The sequence below is a fragment of the Myotis daubentonii genome, chromosome 1 (genome assembly GCF_963259705.1).
Source record: "Myotis daubentonii chromosome 1, mMyoDau2.1, whole genome shotgun sequence".
Classification (NCBI taxonomy): domain Eukaryota; kingdom Metazoa; phylum Chordata; class Mammalia; order Chiroptera; family Vespertilionidae; genus Myotis; species Myotis daubentonii.
In genome coordinates, this window is record NC_081840.1 from 66,938,543 (window position 1) to 66,961,492 (window position 22,950).

General features: G+C 40.3%; 1 protein-coding gene across 2 annotated transcripts in view; it reads right to left on the reverse strand.

The window, feature by feature from the left end:
- The window catches only part of KNL1 (kinetochore scaffold 1), a 68,378-nt gene that overhangs the window by 19,267 nt on the left and 26,161 nt on the right, over positions 1 to 22,950 (reverse strand). For both annotated transcript variants that reach the window (XM_059704901.1, XM_059704902.1), the window contains exons 5-12: positions 21,066 to 21,127; positions 17,555 to 17,607; positions 17,310 to 17,343; positions 15,377 to 15,414; positions 9,906 to 9,958; positions 4,164 to 8,699; positions 1,328 to 1,463; positions 844 to 911 (exon numbers count right to left, since the gene is read on the reverse strand). In XM_059704901.1, the coding sequence (XP_059560884.1) occupies positions 844 to 911; positions 1,328 to 1,463; positions 4,164 to 8,699; positions 9,906 to 9,958; positions 15,377 to 15,414; positions 17,310 to 17,343; positions 17,555 to 17,607; positions 21,066 to 21,127 (4,980 nt within the window). The remainder of the gene's footprint in view (positions 1 to 843; positions 912 to 1,327; positions 1,464 to 4,163; positions 8,700 to 9,905; positions 9,959 to 15,376; positions 15,415 to 17,309; positions 17,344 to 17,554; positions 17,608 to 21,065; positions 21,128 to 22,950) is intronic.

A 22,950-nucleotide genomic window follows, 5' to 3' on the forward strand; every position in this document is an offset into this window, starting at 1 on the left:
GACCCCCAACCATAACATTATTTTCGTTGCTACTTCATAACTGTAATTTTGCTACTGATATACATCGTAATGTAAATATCTGATATGCAGGATGTATTTTTATTGTTACAAATTGAACATAATTAAAGCATAGTAATTAATCACAAAAACAATATGTAATTTACATGTGTTTTCCGATGGTCTTAGGCGACCCCTATGAAAGGGTCGTTTGAACCTCAAAGGGGTCGCAACCCACAGGTTGAGAACCGCTGATTTAAGGTGAGCTCATTTTGATTTTAACCACCTCATTTGTTTCTAAACAGCTTAAAGTATTTTGCATATATTTGTGGAAATACTATCCAGCTATTTGTAAGCTGTACATGAACAGATTTTACCTAAAATTTATTTCTTAAGGTTATTCAGTAACAGTAGAATTGGGAAAAAATAACAAAACTGAGTTCTTCTAATCATTATTTCTACTTCATATTCATATAATTAACTGCCATGTTGGGTCAACAGAGAAAACGCCTCTTCTATATATTTAAAACATTTAATAACCTGGCTGGTATATTCAGTGGTTAGAGTGTCGACCCTCAGACTAAAGGATCTCAGGTTCGATTCCATCAAGGGCACATAACTTGGTTGCAGGTTTGAGAGGCAACCAATTGAATATGTCTCTCTCAAGTCGATGTTTCTCTCTCTTTCCCTCCTCCCTCCCTTCCACTGTCTCTAAATATCAATGGGAAAAATATCCTCAGGTGAGGATTAAAAATAAATGAACATTTCATAATTTTTTAAAAATTAAAAAAGAAAAAACAAAACTAGGAAATTAGTTGCATTAGAAATGAGAAATACTTAACATACCTCCTTCAAGCTCTCTTCACAAACAGCGTCTGTGAGAAACTGTGGTTCCATTTGACTATTGCGGTATGCTGGAAAGTAAGGCATTCAGGTGATGAACAAGTCAAAATTAAACTGTAAACTTAATTTTTTAGTTATCAATTAGGCATATGTTAGGTTCATGCTTTTGAAGCTATCCATTAGGATCTTGTTGGGAAGACAGTCATTTGTAGGGCAAAGTATATTACAGTTTTAAAGCTCATTCAATGTTTCTCTACTGAGTTTATAAGCCTCTTAAGGAAATCACTCTACCCCATGTTGTATTTCACTTCTCCATTTATTAAAATAACTAAGAATTAAATATGAAGTATTATTTTATTTATAAACTACTTATATCCCCCCAAAAGCTTACACAAATTTCAAACATCTCTGAATTGAAATAAAGTTTTTATTAGTCAAGTCAATAAATAACTTCTATTAAAATTAACTTTCATGAACATCATCTTACTGCTGAAGTCCAGAGAGGTCCCATCAGCCTTGATTGAATCCAGAGAACTGCTACAACTAGATGGGGTCCTGCCCAGGCTTTTTATCAATACACTGTTAGCATTTTTATCTGTATCTCCTTCAGCATGATAAAAAGTCTGAAATTATCAATTAGGAAACAACATCAGGATAAAGGTATAACACTGTATACTTATAATGACTGTTTGTTGAACACTAACAGAAATACTTCTAACATAAAATTTATGTATAACTCTTATGAGATCCCTTAGCAAAGAATTCAAATAATTAATATACAACTAAAGCCTTTAGAGTTAAAATTTTATTTTAAAATACATAGAACTAACTTTTTGCAATACACTGTATAAACAAATTATTTCTCAGTTGTATCTAAGTTATAGCCAGATCCTATGAGCTATCAAATGTTGACCTACCCAATTATTCAACTACTAGCCAACAGAGTCAGGTCTACCACACTACAGAAAACCAGAACAGAATATTGGCTGTACAAGGTAGTCCTGGCTAGTGTATAGAAAAGAAACATTTCCAGGCTTCAGTGCTTTCTACACTTGATGACCAAGACTCATTTGGCTGAAGTCAAATCCAGTGTAAATCATGTGGTCCTGTTTCTATCATTTTAATCATTTGATTTTACAGCCTTAAATGTCATTTTCATCTGCCTACTTACATATATTTTTGAGGACATTATATTCTTTGTCTAAATGCTAGAATGTAAGTTCCATGAGAGGAGATTCTTGTCTATCAATTCCCACTGAGGCATTCCTAGCAACCTAAACAGTACCTAGGATATGGCAGATATTCAATATTGAACAAAATAGTACTAATTTTCATAGAATCTATTCAGTTATCTATATATATAAAAGCCCAGCAACTGGAATGGTGGAATGACCAGAACGACTGGTGGCTATGACACACACTATGGCAGCCAACCAGCCTGATCAAGGGCCCGATCGGGCCCCCGCCATCCCCAGCTGGCTCTACACCCCATCAGCCCCCAACACCCAGATCGGGGGCGGGGCTGGCCAGCCAACCAACCATCGGTGGCCCCTCCCCCCAGCCGGCCCAATTGGAGCAGGCCCGCCAGATCCCACCCATGCACAAATTCGGGCACCAGGCCTCTAGTACATTTTATATTACTGCTAGTACTTTCTCAAAGCTTCATAGACAAACCATTTCCTCAACACCTCCTCTCATAGAACCACTGAAATCACCTTCTAAGCTTACATATTTTTTAAGAGTTTAAACTTTGTTTTCTATGAACCTCCAATCTATTTTTTTTCAATATATATTTTATTGATTTTTTACAGAGAGGAAGGGAGAGGGATAGAGAGTTAGAAACATCGATGAGAGAGAAACAATGATCAGCTGCCTCCTGCACACTCCCCACGGGGGATGTGCCCGCAACCAAGGTACATGCCCTTGACCGGAATGGAACCTGGGACCCTTGCGTCCGCAGGCCGACGCTCTATCCACTGAGCCAAACCTATTAGGGCTAACCTCTAATATTTTTAATCTTTATCTCTCCAGCTATAAAACTCAGTTTGAGTGACAGGTTATCCAAATCAGTGTCCCTCAGCTTTAATATTTACGACTTTCTTTCATAAATACAAAATCTCACTTACTTCACTTTGAGATACTGGACTTGACCTAGGTATTTCCCCATCCACTAAAGATATGTACTTTCAGTTTCTACATATCCTCATCTGCCAAGAAAATTCTGTCAAGCTTTTCTTTATGCATACTAAAGACTTTTTACCCTCCCAAGTATTTATAACACTGAAGACGACTTTTAAAATTACATGTCGCCCTAGCTGGTTTGACTCAGTGGATAGAGTATTGGCCTGTGGACTAAAGGGTCCTGGGTTTGATTCCAGTCAAGGGCACATGCCCAGATTACGAGCTTGATACCCAGAAGGGGGCATGCAGGAGTCAGCCAATCAATGCTTCTCTCTTATCATTGATGTTTCTAGCTCCCTCTCCCTTCCTCTCTGAAATCAATAAAAATAATTAAAATTACATATACCCTGCCTAGAAATTTTCATATGCAAAACCACAACGAATCACCAAAGGTGACAGAATATTTAGAATTACACTATTTCAATATTAACTTTTGTAATACTTTCCATTTCATTTTTTGTGACCATTTGTCACTTCAAATCATTTTTAAGGCTCTAACCAGTTTGGCTCAGTGGACAGAGCATCGGCCTGCGGACTCAAGGGTCCCAGGTTCGATTCTGGTCAAGAGCATGTACCTTGGTTGTGGGCACATCCCTAGTAGGAGGTGTGCAGGAGGCAGCTGATCGATTTTTCTCTCCCATCAATGTTTCTAACTCTCTATCCCTCTCCCTTCCTCTCTGTAAAAAATCAATAAAATATATTTTTTTTAAATCATTTTTAAGTCTGTTTATTAATTCCTTAAGATTCTACAAAGAAATGTTTCTTCAGCCCTATAACTAAGAATAATAATTTCCTGCTTATCCAATACTAAAATTAAAATTCGCCAAAACCGGTTTGGCTCAGTGGATGGAGCGTCGGCCTGCAGACTGAAGGGTCCCAGATTCGATTCCGGTCAGGGGCATGTACCTGGGTTGCGGGCATATCCCCAGTGGGGGATGTGCAGGAGGCAGCTGATCGATGTTTCTCTCTCATCGATGTTTCTGACTCTCTATCTCTCTCCCTTCCTCTCTGTGAAAAATCAATAAAATATATTAAAAAAATAAAATTAAATTAAAATTCAAGAATACTCATAATTTTAAAAAAAAGAATACTCATAATTTTTAAAAAATCAAGAACATTCCTCAGTTCAAGACAGAGCTCACCTGCTGATCTTGTGTGGTATCACTAAACTTAATCTCACTTTTTCTGATTTTTTTCTCATTCTGAGAATCATCATCTTCTTCTTGTACCCAGGTTCTTTTCTGGCTATTGCAGGTTTCTTTCATTTTATTTTCAGATGGTGAAATCTCTTTCTGGTATGTCTCCATCAAAGACTTTCCCTCAGTTTCTATGCTAATAGAGTCTGAGGAATTAATCTCACCCGGATATATAGGAAGATTTTCCTCATTTATATATTGAGATGGACTTAAGTTCAGTTTAGCTGCAATAAATCCAATGCCTGAATCCTTACTGGAGACCGGCTGAGTTTCTAAGTTACTTAAATCAGTTGTATTTGAGGGAATCTGTTCCAGGTCATCTATACCAGTGACACTACAATTTCTCTTGTTTGGCAATCTGGGCAAAAATATTCCTAAAGAACATCTCCTTATTTTATCTTTTACAACTGGTACTGAGTTGGTTTCAGCTCCATTATGAAAAATTTTATTTTCTTCATCTCTATCATCTTTAACATTGTTGGACACTGTGTTAATATTATTTCTTTCTGTAGCTTGCACTATACTCATATCACTGTCTGCCTTATTTACTAACTCAAGTAATTGTTCTGGAAAAGATGATATATGAAAAGCTTGGATATCTAAAAATTCTTCAGTTTTCCCATTCAAATTATTCAGATTTTGTTTGCCACTACTAAAACTTGCAGCATTAGATGCAATTACAGGATCTGATGTTTCTTTAGGCTTGGCATGAGTTTGAATAACATGCTTAGTCAAGTCTGAGTTACTCTGGAAATCTATGGCTGTATTACATTTAGCAGTTTGGATATTTTTCTCCAGTTCTTTTTCACAGGCTACAGTCAACCGTTTCTCATTATTGAGCACTTTGGACTCATTTTCACATGTGGGTACAGAGGAATTTCTTAGAATATTTAAATTCTTACTTGCAGCTTGAGACAATATTGCTTCACCTTTATTAACAATACTCTGTCCTTGCTGAGGTAATGGAGATAGCTGAGCTGAGAGATGAAGTGGGGAATCAACACAATCATCATCAACAAAGGTCTGCTTTAAACTATGTTCTGTATTATGAACAAAGTCCTCCATTTGATCCTCTGGAAACTTAAAAGATACTTGCTTTGAATCAAGTTTAGTCATGTTTCCCAAATCCTGACCATATACTAAAGTTTGATTAGCTAATAGATTTGGGGACTCCTTAATCAGATCTTGATCTTTGAGCACTGTCATGACACAGTCATTTAGCTGTCCTTGGATATTCGTTTGAGTAACTTTTTCCTTCTCTAACACAGAACAAGGAGCAGAGAGAGGCAGTGCCTCAGATTTCAAGTAATATTCACTGGCTAAATCATTTGCATAAGCAAGATCATTTTGCACTGGGCAATTACTGGCTTTCTCATCTTTATCACATAAGGACATGACATTCCCCTCCAAATTATCAACATAGGAAATAACATTTGGTAGAAAGGAATAAGTGTCGCTGGATCCACAAATAGCAGGTGCATGATTGTTTGTAAAATCCACATTTCTTCTACCTGTGCTATTTAAGTGGCAGCTTTCAAGTTTGGCTTTTTCCAATGTATAGGCCTTATCTACAACTTTTGCCATGACCTTTTCATCCACAGCAGTACTATGGAATTTGATGATTTCTATCTGAGCTTGATCCCCAGACAATGTATTAGAACAGGGTATCACATGGTGCTCTTGCTCAGTCTGAAGAACAATTTTGTTTTCTATAGCCTGTGCTTGTTGTTTAGTGATTTCTTGAACAGAGCTTCCATCCTTAGGAAAAGAAACACCCAAGGTTTTTTTTACTATTCCAAATTTAGGGCACTCTTGAAGTATTTTTTCTGTGGCTTGACAATCAATGAAAGCAGTATTGGACTTGGTGACTTCCAGATCACTGTGATTATCTATAAACAATACAGTATTGTCCATTGGCCTAGTGGTTATTTTAACTGGTGAGACAGTTTTATATTCTAAGGCAGTTGTGTGAATTCTAGTGATCTCCATGTCATCCTGCCCACATGTATACAAAACAGTTTTAGAAGTTCCTGCCAAAGGCACCAACAGAGAATCTTTTCTATCTTCTAGGGCATTTTTGTTATTTATTTCCATTGTACAACTCTGGATGATATCCATATCATTTTTATCATTACCTGAAAATGCAATGGGCTTGTCATCTTTGAGTCTAAGGCTTTTCCTTCTTTGACTTTTGCCTGACAAATGTTCATTCAGAAATCCAGGCTTTTGTATATCTTTGTCATTTTTCCAAACAGTTGATGTAGACACGTCTATGTTCTCATCAGCTATAAATGCTACAGCTTTCTCTATAGGAACACTATTAGATCGGTCCCCAAGAAGCGTTAGCTGGCTGACTTTTGCTGCTGAATGGTCACTTTCACCATTCTCTGGAAAGGAAACACTCTCCTCAGCAGAAGAGGTCACTTTTATTTTTCCTACGCTTTTCCTTTTGAATAGTTCAAAGTCAGGTCTGTCTGCAAGTACAGTTCTTTCTAAATTAGTCTTACTAAGTTCTTGTACTTCAGAAGGACCAAATCCAATGACAACAGTGTGACTCTTGGTTAGATCCATATTTTGCTCCACTTCTGAACAAGTAATTATCTTGTCACGAGAACAGTCAAGGGTGGGATTACCTAAACTTTTCCTCAGTGGCTCAGGCAGTTTAGAATTCTGGTCTGGTACAGATTTAACTATATGACTGTTAACAGCAGTATTAGGATTTTCCATGGCAGATTGGCCTTCTGAAGACAGTTTAGTGATTGGAAACAAAGCTTGCTCACATGAAACTGTATTTCTATTCTTTCCCAGTGCTACTTGTTTATGAAGATCTCCATGAGAGTATACTATATTATAGCTTGTTGCTTTGTCCTGGTTAATATCAACTGGCCAAGGAGAAACTTTATCAAGATAGGGTGAAATCTTCAAAACTTGATCTATTTCTTTGCCCCAGGCATCAGTTAGGATGTTTGTAGATATTATTCTTGGTTGTCGGGAGAGTTCATTATGAGTTTTGGTCTTTTTTCCCCATTCATCTAAAAGGCTTTTGCTGTCAGAGTGAGATGTACTGGCATCCTTGAATGCTAGATTATAAGATGCAAAAGGAGCTTGACTTCCTAAATTAGTTGTATGACTTTTAGTCAAACCCTCATCTTCACCTGTGAAGATTACAGTCTTTTTACCAGCCAATGAAGTAGACCAAGTATCTGCCTGGGCCTGTTGTAATCTTTCCTTAGATACATGAGGAACTGAGATACAATTTATGTTCATTTTGTCATCCTTTGACATAGTTCTGTGATTTTGGAGCATCATTTCTTTTTCAGATATTGGTTTGGCTGTTATCTGGACATCTGTCTGATCTTTAAAATTTTGATTATCTATTGTAAGTGTGTGACTCTTGGTAATGTCCATGCTATCCTCTCCTGAGTAAATCGTTTTATCCATGAGAAGAGAGTTGGTATCTGGATTATGACACATTTTGGGATAATTACGGTCATCCTTTAGCAAATTTTCTTCCTCTTTCATACTTGAGAGACACTTGGTCAGTTCCATGGCATCATTACAAGTAGAATACAAAAATGTTTTATTATCTTGAATTGCTGGACTGAAACATACAGATTCCGGGACCATGGCCAATGTTCTGACATCTTGGTTAGAAGTCTGTGTGACTATGTGAGTTTCTGTCCCCATAATATGACCTCTGGTAATATGTATGTCACCTTTAGGATTTAAGGGAGAGTCTGGAAAAGCAGCATTTGGTTTATTCTCAAAGACTGTCGTCTTTGCTGGAGCTTTAGTTCTATAACCTGTTGTAACATCCATCATGACAGTCTGAGTTTGATTTTCTATTTCAGATAAATTATCTGCAGAGGGTAAAATTTGTATAGTGCGGTTTATTGTCAAGTCCATCAAGTCATTACCATAAACTGTAATATCACTTTTAAATTCCCTTAAGTTGGCTTCAGTGGACATGGGAACCAAAGTTTGAATATTGGATGTATAACACTTGGTGAAATTCATCCCATCATCTTCTTCTATAAAGATTCTAGTCATATTACTGTTATTTTCATCTACATTAAGGGATACATGCTTTTGATGTATGGAAGAAGCCTTATTTGATTCTATGGAATGAATAGGTATCTCAGAATTTTCTTTATCAGGTCCTGTAGAAGAAGAATTAGATTTCCCTGTCTTCAATCTTTTTATGAAGTCATTGAAATTTATTTTCTTTTCTGAATTAGTGTTTTGATCCATGGAAAAATTCAATTCTTTTTTCATTCTTGAATCCTCAGTGTGAAGTTTTAAGTTAGCCACAAACGATGTGGGATCTGTCTTGGTGGACTTTTCACTTTTTGTACAATCTAAAAGGCCTTTTGTAATCATCACGGTGTGACTTGCTGTCAGGTCCATCTGGTTTTCATCTGAAAAGATGACTGTCTGGTCATTTGAATGTGTCTCTTCATGGTTGTATTCTGTAACTGAAATCTATAATGAAAGCAAAATATTTTAAAAAATCAAATACAATAAAAACTTTAAAAACGTATTTTACAACATGTACTGTAAAAATAATTGTCAATGATTGGTTTGTTTGAATCAATGGTGTGCTGTGTAGTACATAATTTGTTATTAAATTTTTTTCTAGCCTGGCAGGTGTAGCTCAGTGGTTGAGCATTGACCTATGAACCAGGAGGTCATGGTTGGATTCCCAGTCAGGGCACATGCCTGGGTTGCAGGCTCGATCCCCAGTAGGGGGCATGTAAGAAGCAGCCAATCAATGATTCTCTCTCATCATTGATGTTTCAATCTTTCTCTCCCTGAAATACTTTTAGTATTTTTGGACAAATTAAAAGTTCAAGGTTAATTCTACACCCATTAGAATGACTAAACATAAAAAGGACTGACAATTCCAAATGCAAATATTATGAAAATTATAATTACTGATAGGTCATTCTCTCTTTAAATAAAAGACTCAGAAAGGGATAAGTGCATAGCTGACTACTTGATAGAACACTTCTGAATCCTTGGAAGTTGGATTCTCTTTGAATCTTTTTTTTTTTTGGTATACATTTTATTGATTTTTTACAGAGAGGAAGGGAGAGAGATAGAGAGTTAGAAACATCGATGAGAGAGAAACATCGATCAGCTGCCTCCTGCACATCCTACTGGGGATGTGCCCGCAACCAAGGTACATGCCCCCAACCGGAATCGAACCTGGGACCCTTCAGTCCGCAGGCCGACGCTCTATCCACTGAGCCAAACCGGTTTCGGCACTCTTTGAATCTTAATGCAGTGATTTTATTTGTAAGGATATGGTCAAACTCCTTGTTACTCAAAGTATGGTCTATAGACCAGTGCACTAGGAAGACCCAGGAGATTGATAGTATAGAATCTCAGGGCCCACGCTAGATCTACTGGATAAAAAATCTATATTTTTAAACAAAATCCTGTGATGACTCATATGCCCATTAAAGTGTAAGAAGTCTTGATATAACTAATATATTTCCCTATTATTTAAACTGGCAGTGATTTAACTTTCCTTAGTTAACTCGAAGGGTAGGAAGTTTTCCCAGTCTATAGGTCCATTTTGGTAGATAACACCTAAGTCATGCCATTACCATTAAATTTTGAGTTTTTAAAAAGTTTCAACTGTCAAGGGAAATTAAATATGAAGGCACTTGCATGAACTCATACCTCTCTCTGTTGCATCTGGGTCTGAATGGGAGCACAAAGCAACGTGTTCATTCCTATTAAGAAAAAAAAAAAATAGTCAATGACAAAAATATGTATCACCAAGAGCCTTTTGTTAGATTCTTCATCGGTTACAAGTACAGTAGTACCTTATCAGCGGCTTTGCTTTTTTCAGTCTCATTTATTCGTGGTCAACCATGATCTAAAAATATTAAGTGGAAAATTCATGGAACATATTCCCTATTGATAAGGGGGGCTACTGTATTTACTAAAGTTTTACTAGTTACTAAGCCCTTTATAAGGACTTAGGTATTAAATTTCATTGACTTTTTAATTGTCTCATGTTAGACAGAAACAGTTATTGTATTCTCTGTGTGACTAAAATGTTTTTAGAATGTGGCACAAATTTTAAACATGGAAAGTTTGGACCACTTTTCCCCCCCTTTACTTCTCCATTTTATTTCCTGGATAGTAGAGGTTACATAAGATTTGAATCACCTTTTATTCTATGTTAAGGAATCTAGACATTCCCATGATGAAATGTGCATTTTATAAAAATAACTAGTGGCCCAGTGAACGAAATTCCTGCACATTAAAAGGGAATTAATTAGAGAAAATATTTTTTTTAATATATATTTTTTATTGATTTTTTACAGAGAGGAAGGGAGAGGGATAGAGAGTTAGAAACATCCATGAAAGAGAAACATCAATCAGCTGCCTCCTGCACACTCCCCACTGGATATGTGCCTGCAACCAAGGTACATGCCCTTGACCGGAATCGAACCTGGCACCCTTGAGTCTGCAGGCCGACGCTCTATCCACTGAGCCAAACCAGTCAGGGCAAGACGAAATATTTTAATATTGCTATTTGCCTTTTCTCTATAATAGAAGTGTCAGAGATGAAAGAAAATTAGTAAAATGTATTATGAAAATCTTCCTTCTGTCAGAGTATGGGGTGTGCCGTGGGACCCAGAGTCAAGTCCCCGCCCAGCTGCGTGCACCTCGAAATCACGTGAGACTTGGACCCGGCCAGCCCTACCCGCATTGGGCAAGATCCAGACCTGACTAGCCCCATCCCTGTCAAGCACTGCCGGGTGGGGGGGTGCAGGCTCAGGTCCCCCCGCCTGGGGCGGGGGGCGTGGCCTGAGGTCCCCCATCCAGACGCTGTCGGGTGTGGGGCGCAGCCTCAGGTCCCCTGCCCCGGCCTGGCGCCACGCAGCCTCAGGTTCCTGCTGATTGCTCCTTACTGCTCATTACAGGAACCCCGTCTCCGCTGTGGGTGCAGCCATCTTGTGATGGTGTGACAGAGGGTCAATTTGCATATTACCTCTTTATTATATAGTACTAGGGGCCCGGTGCACGAAATTCGTGCACTGGGTGTGTGGGGGTGGGGGGGGAGTGTCCCTCAGCCCAGCCTACCCCCTCTCACATACTGGGAGCCCTCAGGCATTGACCCCCTTCACCCTCCAATCGCAGGATCGGCCCCTTGCCCAGGCCTGACGCCTCTGGCCTAGGCGTCCGGCCCGGGCAGCAGGGACCTGCAGTGGCAGCAGGGGGCGCCGCGATCGTGCGGGCTCCGCCCCTGCCCCTGCAGGACGCCTCTGGCTGAGGCGTCCGGCCCGGGCAGCGGGGACCCACAGCTGCAGCGGCCCCGTGATCGTGGGCTTCGCTTTATGCCCAGGCAAGGGGCCCCTAGCTCCCGGGACTGCCAGCTTCGACCGTGCCCAGCTCCCATCGCTGGCTCCACCCCTACTTCCTGCTATCACTGGCCAGGGCAGAAAAGGCACCTGATTCTCCGATCATGGCTGGGGGGCAGGGCAAAGGCGGCCCCAGGGCTGCCTTTGTCCTGCCCCCCAGCTCTTAGCTCCCCCCTGGGTTTCTGATCACTGTCAGTGGCAGGGGGCTTCTTCCTGCTTTCCCTTTCGCCTCCCTGCATTGTGCCTACATATGCAAATTAACCGCCATCTTGTTGGCAGTTAACTGCCAATCTTAGTTGGCAGTTAATTTGCATATAGCCCTGATTAGCCAATGAAAAGGGTATCGTCGTACGCCAATTACCATTTTTCTCTTTTATTATATAGGATTATTATATAGGATACTAGAGAAGGAGCATGAAGTAGATTCAAGAAAAAGAAGAACCAATAAGAAAACTACTGTAGCCCTGACCAGTTTGGCTCAGTGGCTAGAGCATCAGCCTGTGGACTGAAGAATCCCAGGTTCGATTCTGGTCAAGAGCATGTACCTGGGTTGCGGGCACATCCCCAGTAGGGTGGGTGCAGGAGGCAGCTAATGGATGTTTCTCTCTCATGGATATTTCTAACTCTCTATCCCTCTCCCTTCCTCTCTGTAAAAAATCAATAAAATATATTTAAAAAAAAAAGAAAGAAAACTACTGTAATAGTTCAAACACAACTTGATGAGATTTTATGTTAGAGCAAGATACAATGAGAATGGAAATAAGGAACTAGAGTCAAGACATTTTAGAACCTATAATAATAAAAGCGTAATATGCTAATTAGACTGGACGTCCTTCCGGACAACCTTCCAGACGAAGCTGGGGCTGTGAGGGAAGCCCGGGTCCTGGGTGCCAGAGGGTAGCCGGTGCCGGCAGCTGGGGGAAGGAAGGCCTACTCTTGCATGAATTTCATGCATCGGGCCTCTAGTTAAAATATAAAGGTTTAGGTAACAAACTGGACTTTAGAAATATAGGATTGAAGATGCTATAATACAAAAGGAAATATTTTTTAAATACTTAAGTTCAAAAGTAAATCTTTAGCCCTGGCTGGTGTGGTTCAGTTGGTTGGAGCATCATCCTGTACACCTGCCTATAAGAGGCAACCGATTTATGTTTCTCTCTCTCTCTCTCTCTCTCTCTCTCTCTCTCTCTCTCTCTTCCCCTCTAAAACTCAATGAACATGTCCTCAGGTGAGGATTAAAAAATCTATAATAGCCCTAGCTGGTTTGAATAAAGCATTGGCCTGTGGACTGAAAAGTCCTGGGTTCGATTCCAGTCAAGGGCACATGCCCAGGTTGCGGGCTCAATCCCTAGTAGGGGGAATGCAGGAGGCAGCCAATCAATTCTCATCATTGATGTTTCTATCTCTCTCTTCCTCTCCCTTCCTTTCTGAAATCAATAAAAAAATATTTTTTAAAAATCTACAATAATAAAAGCATAATATGCTAATTAGACCGGACCTCCTTCCAGACGACCTTGTGGAAGAAGCCAGAGATGTGAGGGAAGCCTGGGTCCTAGGTGCCAAAGGGAAGCTGGTGCCGGCAGCTGGGGGAAGGAAGGCCTACTCTTGCAAAAATTTCGTGCATCAGGCCTCTAGTAATAACAATAAGTAAAAATAGGCTCTGGCCAGTGTGATTTAGTTAGTTAGATTGTCATCTCATGCACTGAAGAGTTTTGTGTTTGATTCTAGGTCAGGGCACATACCCAGGTAGTGGGTTCAATCCTGATCAGGGTACATATGGGAGGTAAACAATCCATGTTTCTCTCTCTCCCTCTCCCTTTTTCTCTAAAATCAATAAAAATTAAAATAAATAAAAATAACGGCAAATCTTTAGAAGAATTTAAAGAGTTTACAGCAACCTTGATTAAACATGGGGAAGTAATTATAGGCTTTTTGTTAGAAGCCTTATTTATTTATTAAGTTTCCACTCATTTATTCAACAAATACTGCTTCAGAACCTATTATGATCCCCAAAACAACTGTCTACTAAAGTACAAAGTGAAGACAAAATATTTGGACTCAAAAAAATTTCGTTTAACAAAAGAGCCAAAAATAAATACCAGAACTACAATGTGATAAATTCTACAAGAGACTGAGAAACAGAAGGAGTGTTGTCAAAACACAGGAAAGAGTGATTAACTTATTGGCTTTGCCAAAAAAACAACTCCATTTAAGCCAGTACTACTTAGTGTATGGTGCCAGTCTGTGAACTGCTAAATCAAAAGCATTTCCATTACTAAGAAAAAATGTCAGCTAAACAAAATAATAGCTTACAGCCACAGTTGATTTACATTCCAGAGTAACTTCCTCTCAGTCATGGATTGTAATAGTTTGTGGACTGGTTACTTTGAAAAGCACTAAAGTTACGCTATGTGAAAAATGAGAAGAATGCTAGGCAAATTGTAGTCGGGAGAGCACTTCAGGTAGAGAAAATAGCATTTACAATGGATATAAGCAGGAAAAAAGTCCACATGAGGAATTGCAAATAGTTCTTCATGATCTAGCAGGGATGGGGAATGTCTGGCCCGTAGGCCAAAATCATTTTGTCTGGCCCTGCCAAAGCATTAGGGGTGAGTTAAATGTTTGACCAAATATTGCGGGCTAATTTTTAAGTTGATAAATTTGTATGGCCTGTGAATTATGTTACAAATGTTATTTATAACATCATTTATAGTATCATTTATACAAACCCTTGGCAAAAAAAAAGGTTCCCCATCCCTGGCTAGAGGAAAAGATGCCTATAAAGGAAAGGAAATAAGGTTGGAGAAGACGACAAGCCAAATCATAAAGGGCTTTCTAAGTCTATGCTGAGGAGTGTGCGTTTTATCCTGCAAGCAAAAAAGTGTCATTGAACAATTTTTAGCTGGAAGGTAATATGATCAGATTTAGAAATACATAGAATAGATTCGAAGGATAAGAAACTATTTAGAATAACCCAAGAAAGAATAATAGGAACTTGAATTCAAACAGTGGCAGAAGGAATAGAGAAACAGTAAGAGATCTGCAAGATATTTAAGAGACAGGATAGAAAGAGTATAGCCAAATAGATATAGAAAATGAAGCAAATATTAAAAAATGACTCAATTCCTGACTTGAGTGAATAAATGAGTAAGACCCAGCCGGCGTGGCTCAGTGGTTGAGCGTTGACCAGGTCACGATTCAATTCCTGGTCAGGGCACAGGCCCAGGTTTCGGGCTCAATCCCCAGTGGGGGACTTTCATTGATGTTTCTATTTCTCTCTCCCTTTCCCTTCCTCTCTGAAATCAATAAAAATATTTTTTTAAAATAAATAAATAAAAATAAATGAGTGAGAGTCAAAAATAGAGGAAACAAGAGGAACAGCAGTTTTGGAAGAAGTAAATTTGTGAAATTTTAAACTAAAAATTTTGTGTAACACACAGAGCTCTCTTCACACTCTTTTTTTCACTGTTCTTTTAGATTTTTTTAAAATATATTTTATTGATTTTTTACAGAGGAAGGGAGAGGGATAGAGAGTTAGAAACATCAATGAGAGAGACACATCGATCAGTTGCCTCCTGCACACTCCCTACTGGGTATGTGCCCGCAACCAAGATACATGCCCTTGACCGGAATTGAACCTGGGACCCTTGAGTCCGCAGGCCGACGCTCTATCCACTGAGCCAAACCGGTTAGGGCTGTTCTTTTAGATATTACTTATCAAGGAATCTGGATGAAGAGAAAGGTATATGATAAGAAAAGCACTCTGATCATACTCACCAGTAATTTCACAGTAATTATCTTCTGAAGTCTTATTCCTAAAATATAAAAAAATATTTTAAAAATCTGTATCACAATTACCAAGAATTATAACAGTTGAATAATAATGCCAATTGCCTTCTACAATTTATACCCACTAGCAATGAGTGATGTTCTACCTATGTTCTTAGCTAATTGGATGAAAAATTATATCTCAATAGTCTTTATTTCTCTTCTGAAGATAAGCATCTTTTCATGTATTCAAAAGCTACTGGTATTTACTTTTCTATGTATTAATATTATAAAAATAAACTTAATTAAAAAATCTGAAGATTGGTATTTATTATTTTACTAGAAGCCTGGTGCATGAAATTCATGCACTCGAAGGGGGAGGGGGTCCTCAGCCCGACCTGCGCCCTCTTGCAGTCCAGGAGCCCTCAGGTGATGTCCAACTGCCAGCTTAGCGCTACTGCGGAGACAGGAGAGGCTCCTGCCACCACTGCTATGCTTGCCAGCTGTGAGCCTGGCTTCTGGCTGAGCGATGCTCCCCATGTGGGAGCACACTGACCGCCATGGGGCAGGTCCTGTGTTAAGCATCTACCCCCTGGTGGTCAGTGCATGTCATAGCGACCTATCGTTCCACCCTTTGGTCGATCTGCATATTAACCTTTTATTATATAGAATACCAGCTGATGTATTTAAGGATTTATAAATGAAAGAGTATTTCATCACTTTATTAAAAGAATAAGCTGTACAATGCACATACTTATCCTACATAATAAAGAGCTAATCTGTAATTAGACCGGACAGCAGAACGACCTTCCGGAACGACCAGTGGGCAGGGGCTGTGGGGCCACAGGGCCATGAGGCAGCCAGGGCTGTGAGGCAGCTGGGGCCAGGAGGGCCAAGGCAGCTGGGGCCCCAAAAGCCTACACTTGCATGAATTTCGTGCATCAGGCCTCTTGACCTACATAATAAAAGGGTAATATGCAAACTGACCAAAAGGCAGAACGACTGGTCACTATGACACACACTGACCACCAGTGGGCAGGCACTCAATGCAGGAGCTCTTGCAGTGCTCACAGGGGGAGCGATGCTCAGCCAGAGGCCAAGTTCACACCTGGTGAGCACAGCAGCGGTGGCAGGAGCCTGTCCTGCCTCTGCTGCAGTGTTAAGGATGTCCGACTGATGACAGTGGGACATCCCCGAGGACTCCCAGATTGTGAGAGGGTGCAGGCTGGGCTGAGGAACCGCCCCCCCTCCCGAGTGCACGAATTTCATGCACCAGGCCTCTAGTCAAATATAACAGTACATTAAATTTTGCAAAACAATTTGTTTTGTTTGTGGTTGTTGTTGTTTATAAAGTAATGTCTGGTATATACTCTTTTCTTTAGAACAAGTTTTGTTTGTTTTTTAATATATTTTTATTGATTTCAGAGAGGAAGGGAGGAGAGAGAGAAACATCAATGCACGCCCCCCACTGGGACCGAGCCCACAACCTGGACATGTGCCCTTGACCAGAATTGAACCTGGGACCCTTCAGTCCACAGGCCAACCCTCTATCCACTGAGCCAAACCAGCTAGGGCAACAATTTGTTTTTTAAATTATTCCTAAATATTCCACAAAAGGGATACAAAATAAAAAACTAAAAAGATATTAACTTAGTGTGGCTGGTGTTGCTCAGTGATTAAGCATCAACCTATCAACGGTGTGATTCCTGGTCAGGGTACATCCCTGGCTTTTGGGCTCAGTCCCCAATAGGGGGCATGCAGAAGGCAGCCAATCAAGAATTCTCTATCATCAATAATGTTTCTCTCCTCTCTCCCTCTCCCTTCCTCTCTCTGAAATCAATAAAAACATATTTTTTTAAAAAGGACACTAATTTAAAAAGTACTTTATTAGTAGGAATAAATAACTTTAAAATACAATTTGAATCACATTTTTCTTACTTACTGTATAAACAGAACATTTTCTCTTGTTTCTGTTTCTAAAAATTAAAAAAAATTAAAGTTTTTCAAAGATACTCTGATAAAGCATTAGAAAAATTAACAAGAATAAAAAAATACTGCCCTCCCCCCGACACAAGATATACTTTTTAACCAATAAAATAAAGAATAAGTTATATCTATTATCTGGTTAGATATCCACAGTAAATTTTTATACAAAACAGACTCGAAGGAATTGCATTAATATGTTACCTGCAATTTCTGACTTTCTCTCTATTTTCATATGAGATTCTGTCTGATATACCCTAGAAAAGAAAGTAAAAATTAATGAAAATCTGTCATTTTGAATTAGAACACTATGGTATTAATTCATACTGTTTTTATTTAAACATAATAAAGGCCATATATGACAAACCCACAGCTAACATCATACTCAATAGGGAAAAACTAAAAGCATTTCCCTTAAGGTCAGAACAACACAGGAATGTCCACTTTCTTATTGAACATAGTACTAGAAGTCCTAGCTATAGTAATCAGACAAAAAGAAGAAATAAAAGGCATCTAAACTGGAAAGGAAGAAGTAAAACTGTCACTGTTTGCAGATGATACGATACTGTATATAGAGAACCCTAAAAAGCCCACCAAAAAACTACTAGAAGTGATAAATTCAGTAAAGTAGCAGGATACAAAGTAAATATCCAGAAATCGATTGCATGTTTATACACCAACTAGAGGCCTGGTGCACAGATTCAGCCTGGCCTGTGGGGATCAGGCTGAAACTGGCTCTCCAACATCCCCCGTGGGGTCCCGGATTGCAAGAGGGCGCAGGTCAAGCTGAGGGACCCCACCGGTGCAGGATCGGGGTCGGGGAGGGACTGTGAGAGAGCTCCAGGATGTGTCCGGCCCATCTCCCCCAGTCCCAATCAGCTGGACCCCAGCAGCAAGCTAACCTACCGGTTGGAGTGTCTGCCCCCTGGTGGTCAGTGCATGTCATAGCGACTGGTCAAACCATTGGACACTTAGCATATTAGGCTTTTATTATATAAGACTAGGGGCCCAGTGCACGAAATTCGTGCACTGGGATGTGTGGGTGGGGAGTGTCCCTCAGCCTAGCCTGCCCCCTCTCACATACTGGGAAGCCCTCAGGCGTTGACCCCCATCACCCTCCAATCGCAGGATCGGCCCCTTGCCCAGGCCTGACGCCTCTGGCCTAGGCGTCCGGCCCAGGCAGCGGGGACCTGCAGTGGCAGCGGGGGGCGCTGCGATCATGCGGGCTCCACCCCTGCCCCTGCAGGAAGCCTCTGGCTGAGGCGTCCGGCCCGGGCAGCGGGGACCCGCAGCGGCAGCGGCCCCGCGATCGTGGGCTTCGCTTTAGGCCCAGGCAAGGAACCCCTAGCTCCCGGGACTGCCAGCTTCGACCGTGCCCAGCTCCCATCGCTGGCTCCACCCCTACTTCCTGCTATCACTGGCCAGGGCAGAAAAGGCACCTGATTCTCCGATCATGGCTGGGGGGCAGGGCAAAGGCGGCCCTGGGGCCGCCTTTGCCCTGCCCCCCAGCTCTTAGCTCCCCGCTGGCTTTCCGATCACTGTCAGTGGCAGGGGGCTTCTTCCTGCTTTCCCTTTCGCCTCCCTGCATTGTGCCTACATATGCAAATTAACCGCCATCTTGTTGGCAGTTAACTGCCAATCTTAGTTGGCAGTTAATTTGCATATAGCCCCGATTAGCCAATGAAAAGGGTATCGTCGTACGCCAATTACCATTTTTCTCTTTTATTAGTATAGATAATAAACTATCAGAAAGGGAAACTAAGATAACAATCCCATTTACAATTGCATAAAAAAATATCTAAAAATAAATTTAACCCTTTGCGGTCGTTTGTCTACTCTCATCCACCAAAGCTTTTTTACCGTTCCGGTCGTATGTCTGCTCTCAGCCACCACAGCAAGGAACCGTACTAATCTTAACTCTATTCATTCATGTATCAGTTCATAATTTCTCTGAAAGCTCTTAAGTGTCTAAGCGACCTTGTCACGAACCAAAACATTGCCCCGACAAATCGGAGATATCGAAACTCAATATGAACAAACGTGGTCGTTCCACACTCGCCATGCAAAACACCGTGGCGAGTCGGTCGCCTTTTGAGAGTGAAGAAATCCACAAGCTTTGAAGATACTTCACAGAATTTCAAATAAAGGTTTACAAATTACGTTTAACTGTAATTAGGCATTCTCACTTGTTAAGATATTTCAAAATAATACTCCAAAATGGCAAAAAGAAAGTTACCAAAAGAAGTGTACTGCGAATCTGAAAGTAACGATGAAGAGTTTTATTTTGGCAGGAAGACCATCGGCCTCAGATAAAGATGAAAGTCTTAATGGGAAACTGCATATATTGCAGCACTGTGAAGGTGTGAAAAGTACAGATTGCTCTGTATGTTCAAACAGAAAGATTAGGGGCAGAAGATGCCAAACTAATTATTTTTGTGATACATGTAGTCGAAAACCAGCACTGCATATTGGAGACTGCTTTCAAAGATACCACACAATGGAGAAATATAAAATATAATTTTTATATAAAAACATGTTATTGAAACACATTATTGTCTAAACATACATCTAATGTTCAAAAAAGAATTAATAAATCTTGTTTATCCTTCATAATCTTGCATGTTATGTATCACTGCTCTTTCAATGGAAATTAATTCCGACCAGTACGACACCCATGTCCAAATTTAATACGACCGCAAAGGGTTAATAGGTTCTTTAAAAATATTTTGTCTTTTAAAGGCATAACTAATGAAATACATCTGGGATTCACATGAAAATAATCCAGTAGGACAGGAAAAGGAACTAAGTGGGGATGTAGTGAAACAAGAGTGGCCATAGTTGACACTGTAGCTGAAAATGAATACTTGAGTTTTCATGATACTATTTTCTCTGTTATAACTTTTAATAATAAAATAGAAGAAGAAAAAAAGGAAGAGTAAATTGGAAGTCTTTTTTTTAAACTTCCCATAACCTTTTTTTATACCTCCACTTCCTTTAGAGTTGTGTGTGTAACCCAGACCTTTGCACCATCTCTCTCAGTAGTAAAACTTAGTAGTTTTATTCCTAACTTTATTTTTATTTATTTATTTTTTAAATATATTTTATTGATTTTTCACAGAGAGGAAGGGAGAGAGATAGAAAGTTAGAAACATCGATGAGAGAGAAACATCGATCAGCTGCCTCCTGCACATCTCCCACTGGGAATGTGCCTGCAACCCAGGTACATGCCCTTGACCGGAATCGAACCTGGTACCTTTCAGTCCGCAGGCCGACGCTCTATCCACTGAGCCAAACTGGTTTCGGCTATTCCTAACTTTAGAGGAAACACTTTCAATGTTTTCCTTTTAAGTATATTTTTATTGATTTCAGAGAGGAAGGGAAAGAGAGAGAGAGTGAAAGAGAGATAGAAACATCAATGATGAGAGAGAATCATTGATCGGCTGCCTCCTGCATACTCCACATTGGGGACCGAGCCTGCAACCTTGGCATGTGCCCTTGACCAGAATCAAACCCCGGACCCTTCAGTCTGCAGGCTGACACTCTAGGGCTCAATGTTTTTCTTTTAAGCATAATGCTAAATAACAACCTCTTAAATAACAATTCTCTAATGCTTATCTAATAGAAACACAGGTTATATAAGTCAGCAGTAACATATTTAGTTTGACACACAGCAAAGCACTACTGTCATTTAAAATTATTTCTCCTTTCAACTTACTTTATAGTATCTGCAAAGCTGACTCGGCGAGAGCTTTTCTTATTTCTCGAAGCATTGGGTTCCTAAGGGCAGAGAATATTTGGTATGATTCTTAATGAAACCACTGTTAATTAGGTCTCCAGAGTACTACATATAGACCAAGTCTTATTCTGAAATAACTTTATATTATTATTAATTTTGATTATTATTAGTCTCCAAGATATCCCAATGTAGAAACACTTAATAAACACAAATATAATTTTCAATGTGAATGACAATAAGTACACTGACATAAACAACATATATTTAAGGAGATACTGCCCCTTATCTTCTCTCTCTTTTAAGTGAATGGCTATTTTACTATCAAGAAAAAAGACAGAGGAGAAACCAAGATGGCGGCATAGGTAAACACCGGAGATTGCTGCCTCGCACAACCACTTCAAAAATACAACTAAAAGACGGAACGGACATCACCCAGAAACACAGGAAGGCTGGCTGAGGGGAAATTCTACAACTAGAAGGAAAGAGAAAAGCATACAGAGACTCAGAGGAGATTCAGTGCTGAAGTAAAATACAAAGGTGCGTGCGGAGCGGGCTGGCGGCTGAGGGCGCGGTTGTCTTTTTCAATCGGGAGGGAGTCTCAGGCTCTGAGCTCCAGTTCCGGGTGAGTCTCTGGGGACCCAGACTCAAACAGGAGAAGCAGGACTGTCCGGCATCGGTCGGAACTCGAGGGCAACTTTCTCTCCGAGGTTTGCAGTGGTTGCTGGGACACTGAGAGGCAGAGCCTCTGGGGACAGGACTGAGAGCAGCCATAACTGCTCACTCCGCTGGCCCTGTTGATCCCCTGGGACCCACCCCGCCCAAGCCTTGCACGAGGCATTTGCTGGTTAGCCTCAGGCAGAGGCTAGATTAGTGCCACCCTAGAAATCCAGGACAGAAGTTCTCCCACTGCAGACACAGCTGATTCTCACAGCCAATTGGCCTGGAGGTCAAATCCCTCCCAGTGTTACCTACAACAATCAAGGCTTAGCTACAACAAGACTATGCACAAAGACCACAAGGGGGTGCACCAAGAGTGTCTACCTCAGGTATCTGGGACACTTAGCACAGAAAGCCACTCTATCGACACAGCGAAGCATAAAAAATGCCGAGACAAAGAAACAGGACAGAAATGACAGAACGGGAGGAAAGCAGGCTGCTGGATATAGAATTCAAAACCACACTTTTGAGGTCTTTCAAGAGTCTTCTAGAGACTGCCGATAAACTTAATGAGATGTACAAGAAATCTAATGAGACCCTCGATGTTGTGATAAAGGACCAACTAGAAATTAAGCATACACTGACTGAAATAAAGAATATTATACAGACTCCCAACAGCAGACCAGAGGAGTGCAAGAATCAAGTCAAAGATTTGAAATGCGAAGAAGCAAAAAACACCCAACTGGAAAAGCAAAATGAAAAAAGAATCCGAAAATACGAAGATAGTGTAAGGAGCCTCTGGGACAGCTTCAAGCGTACCAACATCAGAATTATAGGGGTGCCAGAAGATGAGAGAGACCAAGATATTGAAAACCTATTTGAAGAAATAATGACAGAAAACTTCCCCCACCTGGTGAAAGAAATAGACTTCCAAGCCCAGGAAGCGCAGAGAACCCCAAACAAAAGGAATCCAAAGAGGACCACACCAAGACACATCATAATTAAAATGCCAAGAGCAAAAGACAAAGAGAGAATCTTAAAAGCAGCAAGAGAAAGAAACTCAGTTACCTACAAGGGAATACCCATACGACTGTCAGCTGATTTCTCAACAGAAACTTTGCAGGCCAGAAGGGAGTGGCAAGAAATATTCAAAGTGATGAATACCAAGAACCTACAACCAAGATTATTTTATCCAGCAAAGCTATCA